General features: G+C 40.6%; 2 protein-coding genes across 4 annotated transcripts; one reads left to right on the top strand and one right to left on the bottom strand.

Annotated features, from left to right (window-relative positions):
• Positions 1 to 995: 995 nt before the first annotated feature.
• LOC117297465 (uncharacterized protein At4g17910-like) lies at positions 996 to 10516 on the bottom strand. 3 transcript variants are annotated; one of them, XM_033780516.1, is made up of 8 exons: positions 10429 to 10516; positions 9317 to 9497; positions 7813 to 8250; positions 5403 to 5574; positions 4489 to 4739; positions 3587 to 3728; positions 2779 to 2887; positions 996 to 2063 (listed from the first exon to the last, which is right to left on the bottom strand). In XM_033780516.1, exons 2-8 carry the CDS (start codon positions 9481 to 9483, stop codon positions 1834 to 1836), a joined length of 1509 nt encoding a protein of 502 aa, XP_033636407.1. In that variant the 5' UTR covers positions 9484 to 9497; positions 10429 to 10516; the 3' UTR covers positions 996 to 1833. The 3 variants fall into 3 exon arrangements, with proteins under 3 accessions (XP_033636407.1, XP_033636409.1, XP_033636408.1); XM_033780518.1 differs by having other exon boundaries at positions 2827 to 2887; XM_033780517.1 differs by having other exon boundaries at positions 10461 to 10494.
• Positions 10517 to 10841: 325 nt separating this feature from the next.
• On the top strand, positions 10842 to 16000 carry LOC117297466 (required for excision 1-B domain-containing protein-like). The gene is made up of 5 exons (XM_033780519.1): positions 10842 to 10879; positions 12704 to 12786; positions 13506 to 13710; positions 14326 to 14411; positions 15026 to 16000. The coding sequence occupies exons 1-5, from the start codon at positions 10877 to 10879 to the stop codon at positions 15099 to 15101; spliced, it is 453 nt and encodes a 150-aa protein (XP_033636410.1). The 5' UTR covers positions 10842 to 10876; the 3' UTR covers positions 15102 to 16000.
• Positions 16001 to 16133: the final 133 nt, after the last annotated feature.

Below are 16133 nucleotides of genomic sequence, written 5' to 3'. Positions count from 1 at the left end.
TTTCAGTGTTAATTTGGACCTAAGTTCTTGTTTATGACTGACAACACAATAATACACTAAATGTTTAAATGTTCCAATTCTTTATTATTCTTAATCAAGTACTTGGTGCAGTTTCACAACCAAAAGTTAGCTGTTAATTTTTGTACGGTTTTATATTCTATGTACAACTTAAGTAGTAATTGCAAATTAAAAACACACACACGTTTAGTACATTGCTAAGCAGTAAACTTGAGACAAATGGAACACATGGAGATGTACTGCAAAAACTTGGGTGTTTAAATTGACATCATGGGTGTTGTCACATGCTCACAAAAAAGTTCAGAAACTCACAAAAAGTTGGGAAACTTTTTTTTAAATGATTTGTGGGGGAAGTATATTTTGTATTATATATTACTCTCTTTGTACAATATTACATATCAATAATAATAATAATAATAATGAGAACTTATAAAGCGCACAAATCCATCAAAGTGGTCATGGCGCTAAATACAAAGAATAATATTTACATGTACAATAACCAAAATTGAAACGTAAGCCTAAGCTAAGAAGAAATCCAGAACATGTTGAAGAGAAATACAGTACAAATGCAATATCAAAGAAAACATCGAAGGGTAGAAATCAAACCATTTCAATGCAAAGCTGAAGGGTTCCTTTTAAAAATGATAATACATTTGCATTGATGACATGTTGCTGAAATTGGCTACATGAATGACAATAAGGCACAAATCAATAGGTATTGATCAATAATCAAACGGGTCAAGCTTCAGAACTATGAATGGTTTATGCCAAGATTTGCACCAGTGAGCACACCAAACACAATTAACTCTCATCTCTTGAAAAACAACTTGTTTGGGAATTTACTGAACTTCTTGTCTAATTAAAGTGGATTAAGATCAGTATGTTGCCTTGCTTCTTTGAATTACAGTGTCAATTGTTTGTTCACACAGTAACACAAAATTGCAAATTTTTGCACATTATTTTGATTTGTGACTTTGTCTCATTCTCATAAATGTGGCCAAGTCCAGCAACATGTCATCATTGCACATTTGGTATCATTTTAAAGAAGAACACTCCAGCTTTCTATCAATATGCAACATAATGCAAGAGGGTAATAAATAATAAAAATATCAAGATTGAAAAAAGTTTCTTAACTTCTTGTGAGCAGTTTAGATATCTAAGAGAGGCGACTAGTAAATTTTACTACTCAACTAGTCGCTCCTTGAATATTCCTGACTTCGACTTTGTCTTTTTTTAATTCCCAAGATACATTGCGGAATAATATTTGCCACAGGCGCAATAGCAAAATTGACGCTGAAAGGATTTAAAGATTGGGTCACTGATGTCTGATTGTGTTTTGTAAGTAAATTATGTTGCTGTGAATATAAATTCAACAACAACATTGTCCTGAGCGACACAATTGGTTCACCAAGCAGGTAGTCAGGACTATTTATCTAGTAGTCGTGGCAGTATGATTAACCGAGTAGTTGAAAAACGGTAGCTGTGAGTCGACTAAGCAATCAACTAAGACACTAGTCTTCTAGGCTTATTATCAATCTAAACTTGAGCTCTTCACCATGGAGTTTAACAGAAAATCTCTCTCATACAAATATTGTTTTATGATATATGATTATGAATTGCACAAATTCAGCGGTTAGCTTGGTAGGATTCGAACCCACAACCTTGTGATAGCAAGTCCCACAGTTTAACCACAGGACCACAGTGACAGTGTCTGTTCTTGTTTGAAACACTTTTCTCTGGGTACATAAGAACCACAACTGATTTTGGATGTGCCTGGTCTAAACCCAGTCCCTAAGAAATTTATTTTTTTGATCATCATCTAATCTTGAGCTTTTCACCATGGAAGTGGATCCCTAGTGCTATGAAGCATAGGATGAGTGAATACGATATGAGAATTATCATGCTGGTTACTGTGGACTGCTGGACGGTGTCGATGGACATGTTGACTGCTCCCGTCAGGAGGTTGCAAAAGAGAAAGATGAGAAGGAGGTTGGGACTGAAGGAAGAAACAAGGATGGAGTCTGGAACCAATGGGTGTTTAGACGCTGAAAAGGAAAAGCAAAAACAAACTACTACAAAAACAATTCTAAACACTATTGAGAAATCTAATAACAGGCTCAGAATTTTCCAAAGGGCACTTCCATTGAAACATCCTAAAGTCAATGGGAGACTTTTGAAGGGGCACCAAGGCCAAGGCCAGGGGCAACGGAGGCATGCCTGTAATTCCAGGCCTGAAATAATAAACCACAAGGGAAACTGACTGGGTAATTTTTTCATGATTTTGGGTTGAACAAGGACAAATTTACAAGAACAAATTTGAACCATCGGCCCTTGGATTAATTTGCCCGTGCTCTACCAACTGAGCTATCTAAGCCTGTGTTGGCCGTCACCCTGTTTTGTTAATATCTTTGTTTGTTACGGTTGTATGGCTTCTGACTGGCACCCCGAACAAAGATATTGACATTATAGGGATACCGCCAACATAGGGCTAGATAGGTTGGTCCTTGCTTCAAATCTCACTTAGCAAATTTGTCGCTGGTATCCCATGTTAGGGCACTATCCTGCATAGCAGAAAATTGATAAGTAATTGTTTTCTATTAGTATTATTATTATTTTTTTTTTAGACCCATACACCATGTTACACCGATGTGTGAAAGCACTGTATACTCAGTACTTTCCCGAGTCCTGTTTTCTGTTTTGAGCAGCTCTATGAAATTGGGCTGTGGTATTTGAATAATTTTACTTGGCAGCAAAAAATACCTTTTTCTTTTGACAGCTTGTATGGCGACCTCCAGATGTACTCCTTACCTAGTGTAATGATGATGTCAACCAACATGTACGATGTCAGGAGTTGAATACAATACGATAACTATTCAGGAAAAAAGACACAGGAAACTACATTTCAATTTAACCCTTTTAGCCCCAATCAATAAAAGTAGTAACAATAATAGTGGCTTCTTAAATAGTGCTTATATCAGCACTCTGTGACGCTCAAGGCGCTTGAGTGTTTTCCTGCAAGGTATGTGGGACTATGTTTGAATTATGAGACCTACTCCTTTTACATAGCACCATGTAATGGTTTACAAGGTGCTGTGGTGCAAAGTGCAGCCAATCAAACTAGGAACACCAGGCGAACCCCTTCTTTGGGGCTGAAATGGTTAAACTAAAATGTTTTAAAGACGTCGGTTTAAAGGCAGTGGACACTATTGGTAATTACTCAAAATAATTGTTAGCACAAAACCTTTCTTGGTAACAGGTAATGGGGAGCTGTTTATAGTATAATACACTGTGAGAAACGGCTCCCACTGAAGTAATGTTATTTTTTAGAAAAAAGTAATTTTCCACGAATTTGATTTTGAGACTTCAGATTTAGAATTTGAGGTCTCGAAATCAAGCATCTGAAAGCACACAACTTCGTGTGACGGGTGTTTTTTCTTCCATTATTATCTCGCAACTTCGACGACCAATCGAGTTAAAATTTTGACAAATTTGTTATTTTATGCATTAGATCAGGTACACCAAGTGAGAGGCAGAGCCATTAATTGGCCCCAGATATATTACGACTTACTGTCCAGATGATGTAGGATAGATTCGCTGTTCTCCTGCAGATAGGTTGGATGTAGGTTGACGATGCTGCTACCAGAACCCACAATAGAACGTTGACCACGTTTAAGAGCAGAAAAGCTATCCACCAATCAAAGAAGAGAGTTCTGAAATACAACCAGACATTCTACAAACATCAGGCAATGAACCACAGAGGAAACTAACGGTATCTCTAAATCGTCTTTGGGGTGAACAAAGACAATTTAAGAGAAAGGGACTTGAAAATGCAGCCTGTGGAGTTGATAACAACAAGGAAGAGCTTATCGGATGTATGCAGGATAGATTCGTGTGGCGCGTCAGACGTCGAGCCCGACTCAAACATGCAGCAACGCAACAACATGGGTCGACTGAGTGAGTGAGTGAGTGAGTGGAATTCATAAGCACCTTGAGACTTCCTGTAATTTTGCGCTAAATATATTTATTTTTATTTTATGCAAGTTGCCTGACACACGAGGCCTGAAGGCCACTTCAAGGTGTGGGCTACAGTTATTTTTTTTCAGAGGCCATTGCCACCTACTCCTAGGGCTGAAACAGGGATACCCCTTTTATATATTTCCATACGAATGTAGGCTTGGGTATCATCAATTCGAAGCCTGTAGAGCCGGTAGAGCAGAAAGCACTACCTCCCCAATTTTATGTAGCAAGTGTCACAACCGGGATTCGAACCAACACCCTGCTGATCAAACACCAGTGCTTGAATCCGGTGCTCTTAACCGCTCGGCCATGACACTGCCACAAGATTGTCTCCGTGCAAAGTTTCAAATCCTACTCATGTACATGATGTTACTAGTTTCAAATCCTACTTAATTTCAACAAACCAGGGAAGTAGAACATCATAAATTTTTTTTAAATGAGGAAGTCTCGTACCTTTGTTTCAAAAGAAACCTTCCCGCCCAGACTCCAGCAAAGTAGATTGCAACGTACCCGACGCACGACACTAAACCTTCACGGTTAGCATTCAGCAGGCCTTCCCTACTCCCAAACCCATCACTGCCTTCAAGTACAAACTCACCAAGGCCGTGATTGGACAAGAGATGCTGGTAGCCTAGTGCAATAGCCAATGAGAAAAGGCCACTCATACTGGGTGGAATGATGAGCAAACAAACTGATGACGACATCTAAAGGGGGTTAATAATAAAGAAACAATGGATAGAAGATGTCAGTGGTGTTATAAGAAAGAAGGCCTTGTGCTCAAGCTGTTTGGCCTGTAGCCAAGCAGGCTAGTAAACTGTGCATTTTACTTGCCCACAGGCAGTTTTAGTAGCCCCAATTTGAAACATGTATCGTCATCAAGGAATTTTTTTCTTATTAATGGTAGTGATTGCAACCAGTTAAGTGAAACTACACTCACGCACTCAAAGATTGTTAACACTTTAATTTTGTTTTAGTCATATCTTGAAAGGAAGTAACAGGTTACACACTTTTCAGAAGCCCACATGGAAGCCCACTGGAAAGCATTTTAGGAACATTCAAATTGGATACGGTTGAGTACTGCAGCGGTCATACAAAGACCAGTCCGTTGCCCTGCTGAGACATTCTATTGGAACTTTCAAAGTATCAACCCGAAAGGTACAATCTCGTTGTCTTGCGCAATGTCTCGGTCCAGCAAAACATTCTGCACTGCGGACGTATGCCTACAGTACATTCCTTTGTGCTAAAGAACGTGCCCGACTTTTGAGAATTTCCCTAAAAGAAGGGTGATTGTTTATATCAGATAATCTTTAAAAAGATTCAATTCTGGCATGATTTATACAGCAGCTAGACTTTCCGAAGCTACTTACGATTACAACAGCCAGGGTGAAGAAGAAGTTCCAGTGTACACCGTACTCAGACACATGTTCATGGTACCCAGTATTCTTTACAGATATGAGACGAATCACACCGAGAACAAACACAGGAACAGTTGATGAGAATACCTCACTAAGGAGCTTGCTGGCTCCAGCGATCCCGGCACTATAAAAATAATAATAACAATAAAAGTGGCTTCTTATAATAGTAGGGACGCATCCTGCTTAAAGGCAGTGGACACTATTGGTAATTGTCAAAGATTAGCCTTCACAGTTGGTGTATCTCAACATAAGCATAAAATAACAAACCTGTGAAAATTTGAGCTGAATCGGTCATCGAAGTTGCGAGATAATAATGAAAGAAAAAATCACCCTTGTCACACAAAGTTGTGTGCGTTATGATGGTTGATTTCGAGACCTCAAGTTCTAAATCTGAGGTCTCGAAATCAAATTCGTGGAAAATTACTTCTTTCTCGAAAACTATGGCACTTCAGTGGGAGCCGTTTCTCACAATGTTTTATACCTTCAACCTCTCTCCATTACTCGTCACCAAGAAAGGTTTAATGCTAATAATTATTTTCAGTAATTACCAATAGTGTCCACTGCCTTTAAGACAGGTTTTGTGAAATCGATCCTAGGATCGGTCTTACGTAGGATCGGTCTTACGTAGGATCGGTCTTACGCAGGATCAGTCTTACGCAGGATCGGTCTTACGCAGGATCGGTCTTACGTAGGATCGGTCTTACGTAGGATCGCTCTTACGTAGGATCGGTCTTACGCAGGATCAGTCTTACGCAGGATCAGTCTTACGCAGGATCAGTCTTACGCAGGATCGGTCTTACGTAGGATCAGTCTTACGCAGGATCGGTCTTACGTAGGATCGGTCTTACGTAGGATCGGTCTTACGCAGGATCGGTCTTACGCAGGATCGGTCTTACGCAGGATCGGTCTTACGTAGGATCAGTCTTACGCAGGATCGGTCTTACGCAGGATCGGTCTTACGTAGGATCAGTCTTACGCAGGATCGGTCTTACGTAGGATCAGTCTTACGCAGGATCGGTCTTACGTAGGATCGGTCTTACGTAGGATCGGTCTTACGCAGGATCAGTCTTACGCAGGATCAGTCTTACGCAGGATCAGTCTTACGTAGGATCAGTCTTACGCAGGATCGGTCTTACGTAGGATCAGTCTTACGTAGGATCGGTCTTACGCAGGATCAGTCTTACGCAGGATCAGTCTTACGCAGGATCGGTCTTACGTAGGATCAGTCTTACGCAGGATCGGTCTTACGTAGGATCGGTCTTACGTAGGATCGGTCTTACGCAGGATCAGTCTTACGCAGGATCGGTCTTACGCAGGATCAGTCTTACGCAGGATCGGTCTTACGTAGGATCGGTCTTACGTAGGATCAGTCTTACGTAGGATCGGTCTTACGTAGGATCAGTCTTACGTAGGATCAGTCTTACGTAGGATCGGTCTTACGTAGGATCGGTCTGAAGGCTAGGACTCTTCCTAATAACAGTGCCTTCTAATAATAAGATAATAACATTAGTCTTTTATAGCACACTTGAACAAACAGAAACATTTTAAGACAAGTTTTGAACTTTTTAAATTTTGAGACCAATTTATGTAGCATCTGACAAGGGGTTTACATGCTGCTTCAGTGCTGCCGTTCCACTGCCAGAAACACTGGGGAAAACCCCTTCTCTTAGTGATAATTTGAACTGGGTTCTTTTACACACATCACACAACAGGCGGGACCTACATGGATGGCATTGCGTCCCATCCGAAGGATGAAGCAATTGTTAAGTGTCTTGCTTATAGACACAAGAGTCAAGACTGGAACTCAAGACCAGTCAAAAACACCAGAGCTTGAGTCCGTAGCCCTTTACCACCAAGCCACTCGGTGGCGTTCCAACGATATTATTTCTGGGCAGCATTCTCCCTTAATAGTTGTCTGCTTGCCAGTCACAGTTAAAACACCTGATGGCCAGTCCAAATTCTCTCCAAGTGGTGCGGCTGGCTAGTTTGAAGGCAGTGGACACTATTGGTAATTAGTCAAAATAATTATTAGCATAAAAACTTACTTGGTAACGAGTAATGGGGAGAGGTTGGTAGTATAAAGCTGACAGACCAGTAAAATGAAAAGCTAACTGGTCCTGCTGGCTGGTCACTGAAAAAGTTAACTAAAGCTTGGTTCATACTTCCTGCGCATGCAATTTGAATTTTGACGTCACATGGCTGTTTTCACAGCGAATGTTTTGCAGGAGTTTAGCACATTTCAACTGATGCGAATTATTTATTGCGAATTTATGACAACAAAATTTGTAATGCAATGGCATTTGCAGGAAGTATGAACCGGGCTTTAGGCAACCATGAGCTAAGCCTGCGCTGCTCTCATTACCTGAAAATACCTTGGTGTTTACCACGAGCCTCTTTGGAAACAAGGGCATTCATGAACATAAACGATCCAACGGCAACATCCATCAGCCCACTGCCGTAGGTCTCCGTCTTGGCGAAGCGACGAGGGAAGATCTGAAAATCGACCGCAAGAATAGCAATAACGGAGGCTACCATCCCGTGCACCCTGAACATCGTCATGAAATGGGGTCTCCCCGAACCCATCGGGAGCTCCCATAGGGGTCTAGGGGCAGCTGGTTTAGCCTTGGAAGGTTTCTTAACCCGATTGGGTTTGGTTGGTTGGTGGACATAGGCGACTAGGAGGAGTGTTGCTGAGGTGGCTAGCAGCACCACGATGAAGTGTTGTAGGTGATCACTCAAGAACGTGAAGGCAAAGAGAAGGGGCAGGACCAGGGTGATGAAATCCAAGACAAAAGCAAACCTGTTTGAGAAATGGAAAGAGTAGGAGCGCAGTAGTGGTTAAAAAAAGAAAAACACTTATCTTTACCAATAATAATAAGACACATTTATTAGGCGCTTAATATACATTTTTTTGCAAGTGCACGTTCAGTATTTTCCTGCAAGGTGTGTTGGACTAGAGTTATGAGACCATACTCCTTTCACATAGTACCATGTAATGGTTTACAAGATGCAGTGACGCAATATGCTGCCAGTCAAACCAGGAACACCAGAGCAAACCCCTTCTCTTTTTGATAAGCGCCACGGTTCGCTGACGTGTGTTGCACAACACACAGGACCAAATGCTTTATGTCCAATCCAAAGGATGAAGCATCATGGTCAAACGCTTGCTTAAGAACACAGGTGTCACAAATTGGATTTTAGTCCACCCCTGACACTCTGCTGATCAAAAACACCAGAGCTTGAGTCAGATGCTCTTACAAACCGCTAGGCCACGACATGCTACAAATACATCGCTGTGTGTAGGCCTGAAGGGGCCTTCGTAGATAGAGAAGATGATGTGGGAGAAAAACTCCAAATAGGGAAATAAACAAAATTAGGTCGGAATTGAAAACCCAATCCACATGCAAGGCTCCGGTCTGGGATTCAAATCGAAATCCACAGGGTGAAGAAAGGCAGCAAAAGAAACAATCAAGCCAACCGGAATGCTTGAATAACAATTTTGAAAACTTAAAAAAGTATTTCTCTACTAAGCATTCTGAAAATATGTCATCGTGGTCCAGTGCTTATAGACAGCAGGATATGCACTCACCAGGGTGGCGGGTTTGAATCCTACCACGCTGACCGCTGATTTCACAATGATTATAATTTAAGTATTGTCGCCTAGTTACTGAATAATAATTTCTTCATGTGTGCAACTCTTGTTCAACCATGACAGAGATCTGTCCTTGCTCTATGGTTAAACCAATGTTTGTGAGAGAGACTGCCCGTTGCCAGATTGATATAATAGTCCCCTTGGGAGTTTGCGGAGTTCCCTCGATTGGAAAATCATCTAAACAAACATACAACAAACAACACACAAGATGTACCATATGTTTTTGACAACACTTCCGAACAGCGTCACCAGAACCGGAACCAATGTCCAGCGAAGTAACTCCGATGCAGGAGCTACGGCCACAACGAGGGACACTTCAAATGGTGTTGTTCCTGTCAGGTTAGCGTAAAATGCCTCCTTGCTGGGATGTAAATCCATCATGCTGATATCTCACTCTGGGTTTTCAAAAAAGATAAAAACCTGATCTGTGATTTTTTAATTCATCTTATTAAATTATGCCTATTATTTGAGTTTCTGTATAGAAAACATAAAAAAGGCCACGACTAAATATATAAATAATATATAAATTAAAATAATGCAAATTTTGATGGGACACTGGTGCTGTTTGGCACAAACTAGCCACCCGCGCAAGCTTGAACCTTGTTCTATGCGTACTTCAAGATGGGCCGCGCAAATTACAAGCTTTTGGGAGTGAAATTTGCGTTTGGCAAATTAGATTGAGTGGATGAAGTTCGCGCGCTACATTTCATCAAGCTCGACATGAACTGAACGGATGAAAGTTACCTGAATAATAGGGTTTCGCTTGGTCCAGCCGCAGTTCCCTGGACATCGCCATTTTGAAGCTTCATCGTTCGTAATTAATAGAAAAACCTGTTGAATTCTAATGGATTTTTTTGAAAAAGTATGGATGTGGAATATTAAGTTTCGGGAATGACTTTTGATTCGTGTTCGCACTTATTAATGGCAATGAAGAATGGCATGCAGCAAAAGCTGGTAAAATAACAAGTTTTTATTTTGGAAGCACCAAATTTGCGCAAGGCTTGAAATTTGCGTGGAACATGATATTCAATATCTGGTGCGCAGCAGGCTCATACTTGCGTGCACAAATATCGAAGTTGCGCACTCAGCGGAGCCTGAGGTTTGTGCCCAACAACAATTTGGTTGAATTGTATGATAGGGAAAACCATTGGCATTGCTCCATGCATGGGATTGGGAAAACGGAAAAACACACGTCACCGGCTGATTTGGTCGGATTTGACATTTTAATTGAACATTTTTATCTGAACAACTGATATAAACCCATGCCAACTCTTAACTACCCCATTAAACAGTTATTAACATTGAGAAAGGTACAACTGTAGTTACCTTGTATGCTGTTAATCAGGAAATCTACCCACCCTTTCTCTCACGTTTGACACATGAAGATCGAAGATCTCATGGGCGCAGCCATTTGCAATACAGCGCCCTCAAGCTCCAGTTCAAGGGCCGTTTCATTTAAAATAAGGGGGCTACTTCTAAACGTAATATTAAGAGTGTTTATTGGTAACATTAAACTTCAGCAAAAAAAAAGAATATTTGAAACGAATATCAGATATAAAATAATGTATTTTTTATGTTTTGAGTATATAGATTACTATTATTGTCTTGTATAGTTAATTTAATGTACACTTTTAAATTTGACATCCCTATTTTAATAATTGATTTTCCCTCAGAAATGTAAACATGCTCAAACTTTTACATGCACACACTACCCGATGCTGACCAGTCATCCAGTCAGTAGTCGTAGACTTTTTTGGAACTAGAGAAGTTCACAATGGTAAGTCAGATTGTACGTATTCACTTATCCAGTTATTATTAAAATAAGCAAATGGGTTGGGTCTAAGGGTTAGGAAATCCAAGGGTTATTATTATTTCAAGTTTGCCTGAGGAATAACAGGCGCGGCCTAGAGTCCCTCTAGACCTTCATTATTTTCTTTGTCATTTGATTTGAGTGAGACTTGAGAGTGTTTGGACAAGCAATTTTCATTTTAAAAGCCTTGACCACACAAGTGGGGCCAGTTGACGAACAGAATTGTATAGAGGAATAACTAATTTATTCCTCCATGCTTGAAAGAATAACAAGAACTTCTTAAAAAAGCTGAGTTGTTGCTATGAAAGCTTGTGCATTTAAAAAAAAAAGGGTATTACTAATACTACGGATGGACCCTCTTTTCTTATTTTGCAAAGGCCAAGCATAGAGTAAGGACAGAGCCAAGCAAGGGCACTTCCGAAAACACAGAATCTTAAGTTCCATTTTAACATTTTTAGAAAATCTACCTTAAGTCTATTGGAAACTGTTTAAGGGGCAACAAGGCAAAGCTAGGCCAGGCAGAGGAAACGGGGGTCATGGCCTTTGCGACTCCACATGACTCCACCCCGTGACTGACTCCGCGCCTGGAACAAATGTACTATGGTAGCAGGAAAACTATCCTGACTGACTCTGACATGTATGCATGTGTGTTATACTGTATGAGGAGATAACACTGACAAGTTCAAACTTCAAATATTATTCTAGAATAAATAGAAAGAATTGATTTTTAAATGCCATGATCTTGCCCCCCAAACTTTTGGGTCTCAAATGCCACACGGAGGTTGGTGTAACACAATAAACAGCTGAGGCTCCACCTTGGTCGTGAGGTTGGTTTGTTGTGATAATTACAGGCCTGTATGCTTCATTTCTGAAAGGGCAAGGGCACCAAGGCATTTTCTCCTCGGTAAAGGGCACCCTATGAGGAAATTGTAAATTTCTACTGGAGCATTTCAAGGGCACAAAGGCAATGACCAAGGGGCACAGAGGCAATCGCCTTGTTGCCTCCATGAAGTGCCAGGCTAGATAATTGTGTCACTTGTAAATCCAGATATGTGGAGATTGTGCAGTTCATCACCAGAACCAGAACCCCTTAATCCTCCCTCCTCCGGCCATCGGGAGGAACAAGGGTTATGATCATCGCAACAAGAGGTTGGTATGCATTAAAGCCATTGGACACTTTCGGTAAACAGTATTGTCCAAGGCCCACACTTCGTGTATCACAACTTATATATAAAATAACAAACCTGTGAAAATTTAGGCTCAATTGGTCATCGGAGTCGGGAGACAATAATGGGAAAACCCACCTTTGTTTCCGCACGTTTCGCCGTGTCATGACATGTGTTTAAAATAAATCCGTAATTCTCGATATCGAGAATTTATATTGTTTTAATGTTTTCGCAAAAAGTAAAGCATTTCATGGAATAATATTTCAAGAGAAGTCTATCACCATTACCTTCTGTAAACCCTGTAAGTTATTTGTAAATCTGTGAACTTTAAAACAAAATTCTGTACCGAAAGTGTCCAATGGCTTTAAAGGTGTAGAGTTTCATGAGACCAAGTAACTGGGGCACTGTCTCCTCATGGAGGAATAAGAACTCCTCCATGGTCTCATTTAAACAATAAATTAATTGACATCTGTGCTACCAGTACGACCCCAGATGTTAAAAGTGTTTTCAAATGAGTTCAGCGTCCAAGTTACTCTAGGTCTACGAAAGCGCAATGCAACATCCGTCACTTTGATTTATCAGTGTTTATGTTTTAATTTTCTGTACTATTTCCTGCGTATCACAGGTTGAAGAAGACCCTTCAAAAGCAATCAAGGAGTTCTTCTCCCTCCAAGAAGAAAGGATCAAGTGTTACAAGCGTCTTGACCAGTAAGAACAACTAATGAATATTGGTTCAAAATGGTGACCACTTCTGCTACCACTGTACTTCTAGAGACTATATAAGGCTCCCCAGTTACAAAGTCCCCAAATGTGTGACCCTAAAATCCTAAATTATATTTTATAGTTTTATACTTTCTTCTTGAAGCACCTGCCCAGAGGAATATCAATTCCTACCTTCAGCTCTCCTGAGCATAATATTGTTATCTTAGATATTTTCTTCATGTAGGCCCTTAATACAAGAGTTGCTTTTAGCCTTCTTTGGGCTAACTTGCATTAACTTGTCAAAAAAAACACCAAATATTTTCACCCAGTGTTTCCAAACAGTATGCATCAAAATAATAAGTCTGAAAAAATTTGGACTCGGTTGGTCCTCAAAATTGCATAGAATAATGAAAGAAAAAACACCCTTGTTGCAAAAATTTGTGTGCTTTCAGATGCATAAGAAAAGGCTTCAGGCCTGAAGTCTTTTTATTTTTGAGTGAGAAATCACCTTTAGAGGGAGCCGTTTCTCACAATGTTTTTTGTACTACCACCAGCTCCACATTGCTCATTACCAAAGATAATAAGCTTTTATCATAAAATAATTGTTAGCATAAAATTTATGCTCACAATTATTTTGGGTAAATACCAATTGTGTCCAGACCTTTTAATCAGGAAATAAACAATTAATAATTGTATTCTCTTTTCCCTGACTGTCTTGCATGAAGACATCACTTGGAATATCTAGATACATCGCCAGACTATGACTTCCCAGTCTACCGGCAGGCAGTCCACGAATGCACCCAAGAATTCTCTAGAATATCTCAATGTATCATCGCTGTAGAAGAACGATTCCAGGGAGAGTTTCAGAATGCCGAGATTGCAAGGCTGATCGGAAAAGTTCAAGAAAATGAAAAGAGGAAATTGGAATTGGTGAGAATAAAGGGTTGTTGAAACTCAATATTTTCCCTATGGTATTGAAATAGTATCAATAATAATCATCATCCATCTCTACTATGAAATATGGCCATGTGAAAAAAGCGGGTGGACGTAAAGTGACGAACTCACTGATGCCGCTGGCTAGTCACAAAAAAAGTCATAGGCACTGGACACTTTTGGTAATTACTCAAAATAATTGTCGGCATAAAAACTTACTTGGAACGAGCAATGGAGAGCTTCTGACAGAAAACATTGTGAGAAACGGCTCCCTCTGAAGTAACTAATGTAGTTTTTGAGAAAGAAGTAATTACTCATGTGTGTATCTACTTGCCAGGTAGAGTCTGTTCTTAGAGAACTGTCTTGCTTAATTCTACTACCGCGGAGTAGATTGTTCGGGTGTTCGGGAGACTTCTCGGTTCTGAAAAGAACTGTCCTGCTTATTAACTATTACCTGGGTGGATGGTATAGAAATAGGCTGGGACTACTACTTAAGCTTATAGGATCGTAATTAACTGTACTACCGCGGAGTCAGTTCTTGGATTGGTCTCAACGTTTCGACTAGCTTGCTCTAGTCATCGTCAGGAGACTGAATACTTTGTTTGATTTCAGACAGGGATGATGCAGTTGATTAAACAAAAACATCAAGAAGAGCCGAATCCAGAAAGCGAAGAAGACCTTACTCAACTTAAACTCAGGTATGTAGGAAAATTAATTCACTGGAACTGTTTTGATGGTGTCCTTTGGGCCCAATTTCATCAAGCTGTTAAGCAGAAACTACTGCTTGACAAATTTCTTTGCTAAGTAAGAATTGAGTGGGCATCAGTCACAACAATGTAAACATATTGTAACTTTGCCTGGTTACCAGTTTCTGTTAAGCAATACTTATCTGTGCTTAGCAAGTTTTTGTGCTTGCAGGCTTTCGGAAACTGGGCCCTGTGCATTCATGAATGGCATTCCAAAATTTATAATAAATTTTATTCGCCAGTTATTATTTTTAGTATCTTATTTGTAGCAGTATTGTAGTTAAGTACGAGTTACGAGTTAGACGTGTATTAGGTTCTGTTTGGGTGGCCAAGTAGTATGCCTACTGAGTAGTACGCAAGTACACGTAGGAGTACCTGGGCCATTGAGTCTGCAGTACCAGTGTCTGAGTCGACCAACTTGTATTCTGATATCCAAGTACCAATTGGATCCAATTTTATATATAAGTTGTGATACACGAAGTGTGGGACTTGGACAATACTGTTTACCGAAAGTGTATAATGGCTTTAAATAGAGATTGTGTTCTTCCTTTCTTTCACCGAAACAGGATAAATGCGACAGTGTCCCAAATAGCAGAACTTCTGCAGGACTTGAGGTATGAGGCGGAGGATCTATTGACTTGACCCTAATTCCCTCCTGACCCAAACAGACCCAGTTTTATGAGATGCTACACCATGAAAAATTGTCATCTTTTGGCACCCTGCCTGTAAGAGACGCTACACCGTGCACAAAAGTTGGCATCTTTTGGCACCTCTCCCGCCTCTTAGAGACACTACACCATGCACAAAAGTTGTGTGGAACCCTGCCTCTATGAGATGTTACACCATGCAAAATGGTAGTCATCTTTGGGCACCTCCCGATTCTATGAGATGCTACATACCAGGCCAAAAAGTTTTCATCTTTAGGCACATCCCACCTCTAAAGACAATACACTGTGCAAACAAGTTTTCATCTTTAGGCACCCTGCCACTACGAGATGCTACACTGTGCAAACAAGTTTTCATCTTTAGGCACCCTGCCACTACGAGATGCTACACTGTGCAAACAAGTTTTCATCTTTTGGCACCCTGCCACCATGAGATGCTACACTGTGCAAACAAGTTTTCATCTTTTGGCATCTCCCGCTTTTATGAGATGCTACACCGTGCAAAACAGTTTTCCTCTTAAGGCACCTTTGCCTGTATGGGACATTCACCTTGCACAAAGGTGTCATCTTTTGGCATCGCCCGCCTCTATGAGATGCTACACTGTGCACTAAAGTTGTGATCTTTAGGCATCCTGCCTCAACCCCCAACCGACTCGGTGGAACCCCGCTAGATCATGTTTCAATCAGACTTCCAGGCCTGCAGAAATCCAGGGAAAGATTGCCGTGGTGCATGACCCAAGCGGAACTTGGTCCCCATAAGCCAAACAAAACAATCAAAATAGGGGAAACAAGGGCATGAGGAATCTGGGCCCAATTTTCATAGCGCTGCTTAACTGCTGATTTTGTGCTTACTGCACGACGGCTATTTCATAGCACTGCTAAAGTAACGGTAAGCACACAAAAAGGCATGCTAACATTCCAGTGCTTACTGCACAAAAATGAATGACGTCACAATGCAAATCCATAGTGAACACTCACTAAATATGTTTACACCTTTTTCTGCTACAGT

The sequence above is a fragment of the Asterias rubens genome, chromosome 12, assembly GCF_902459465.1.
Source record: "Asterias rubens chromosome 12, eAstRub1.3, whole genome shotgun sequence".
In the NCBI taxonomy this organism is placed as follows: domain Eukaryota; kingdom Metazoa; phylum Echinodermata; class Asteroidea; order Forcipulatida; family Asteriidae; genus Asterias; species Asterias rubens.
The sequence above is the reverse complement of the archived record's forward strand: the minus strand, read 5'-3'. Positions and strand labels throughout refer to the sequence as shown.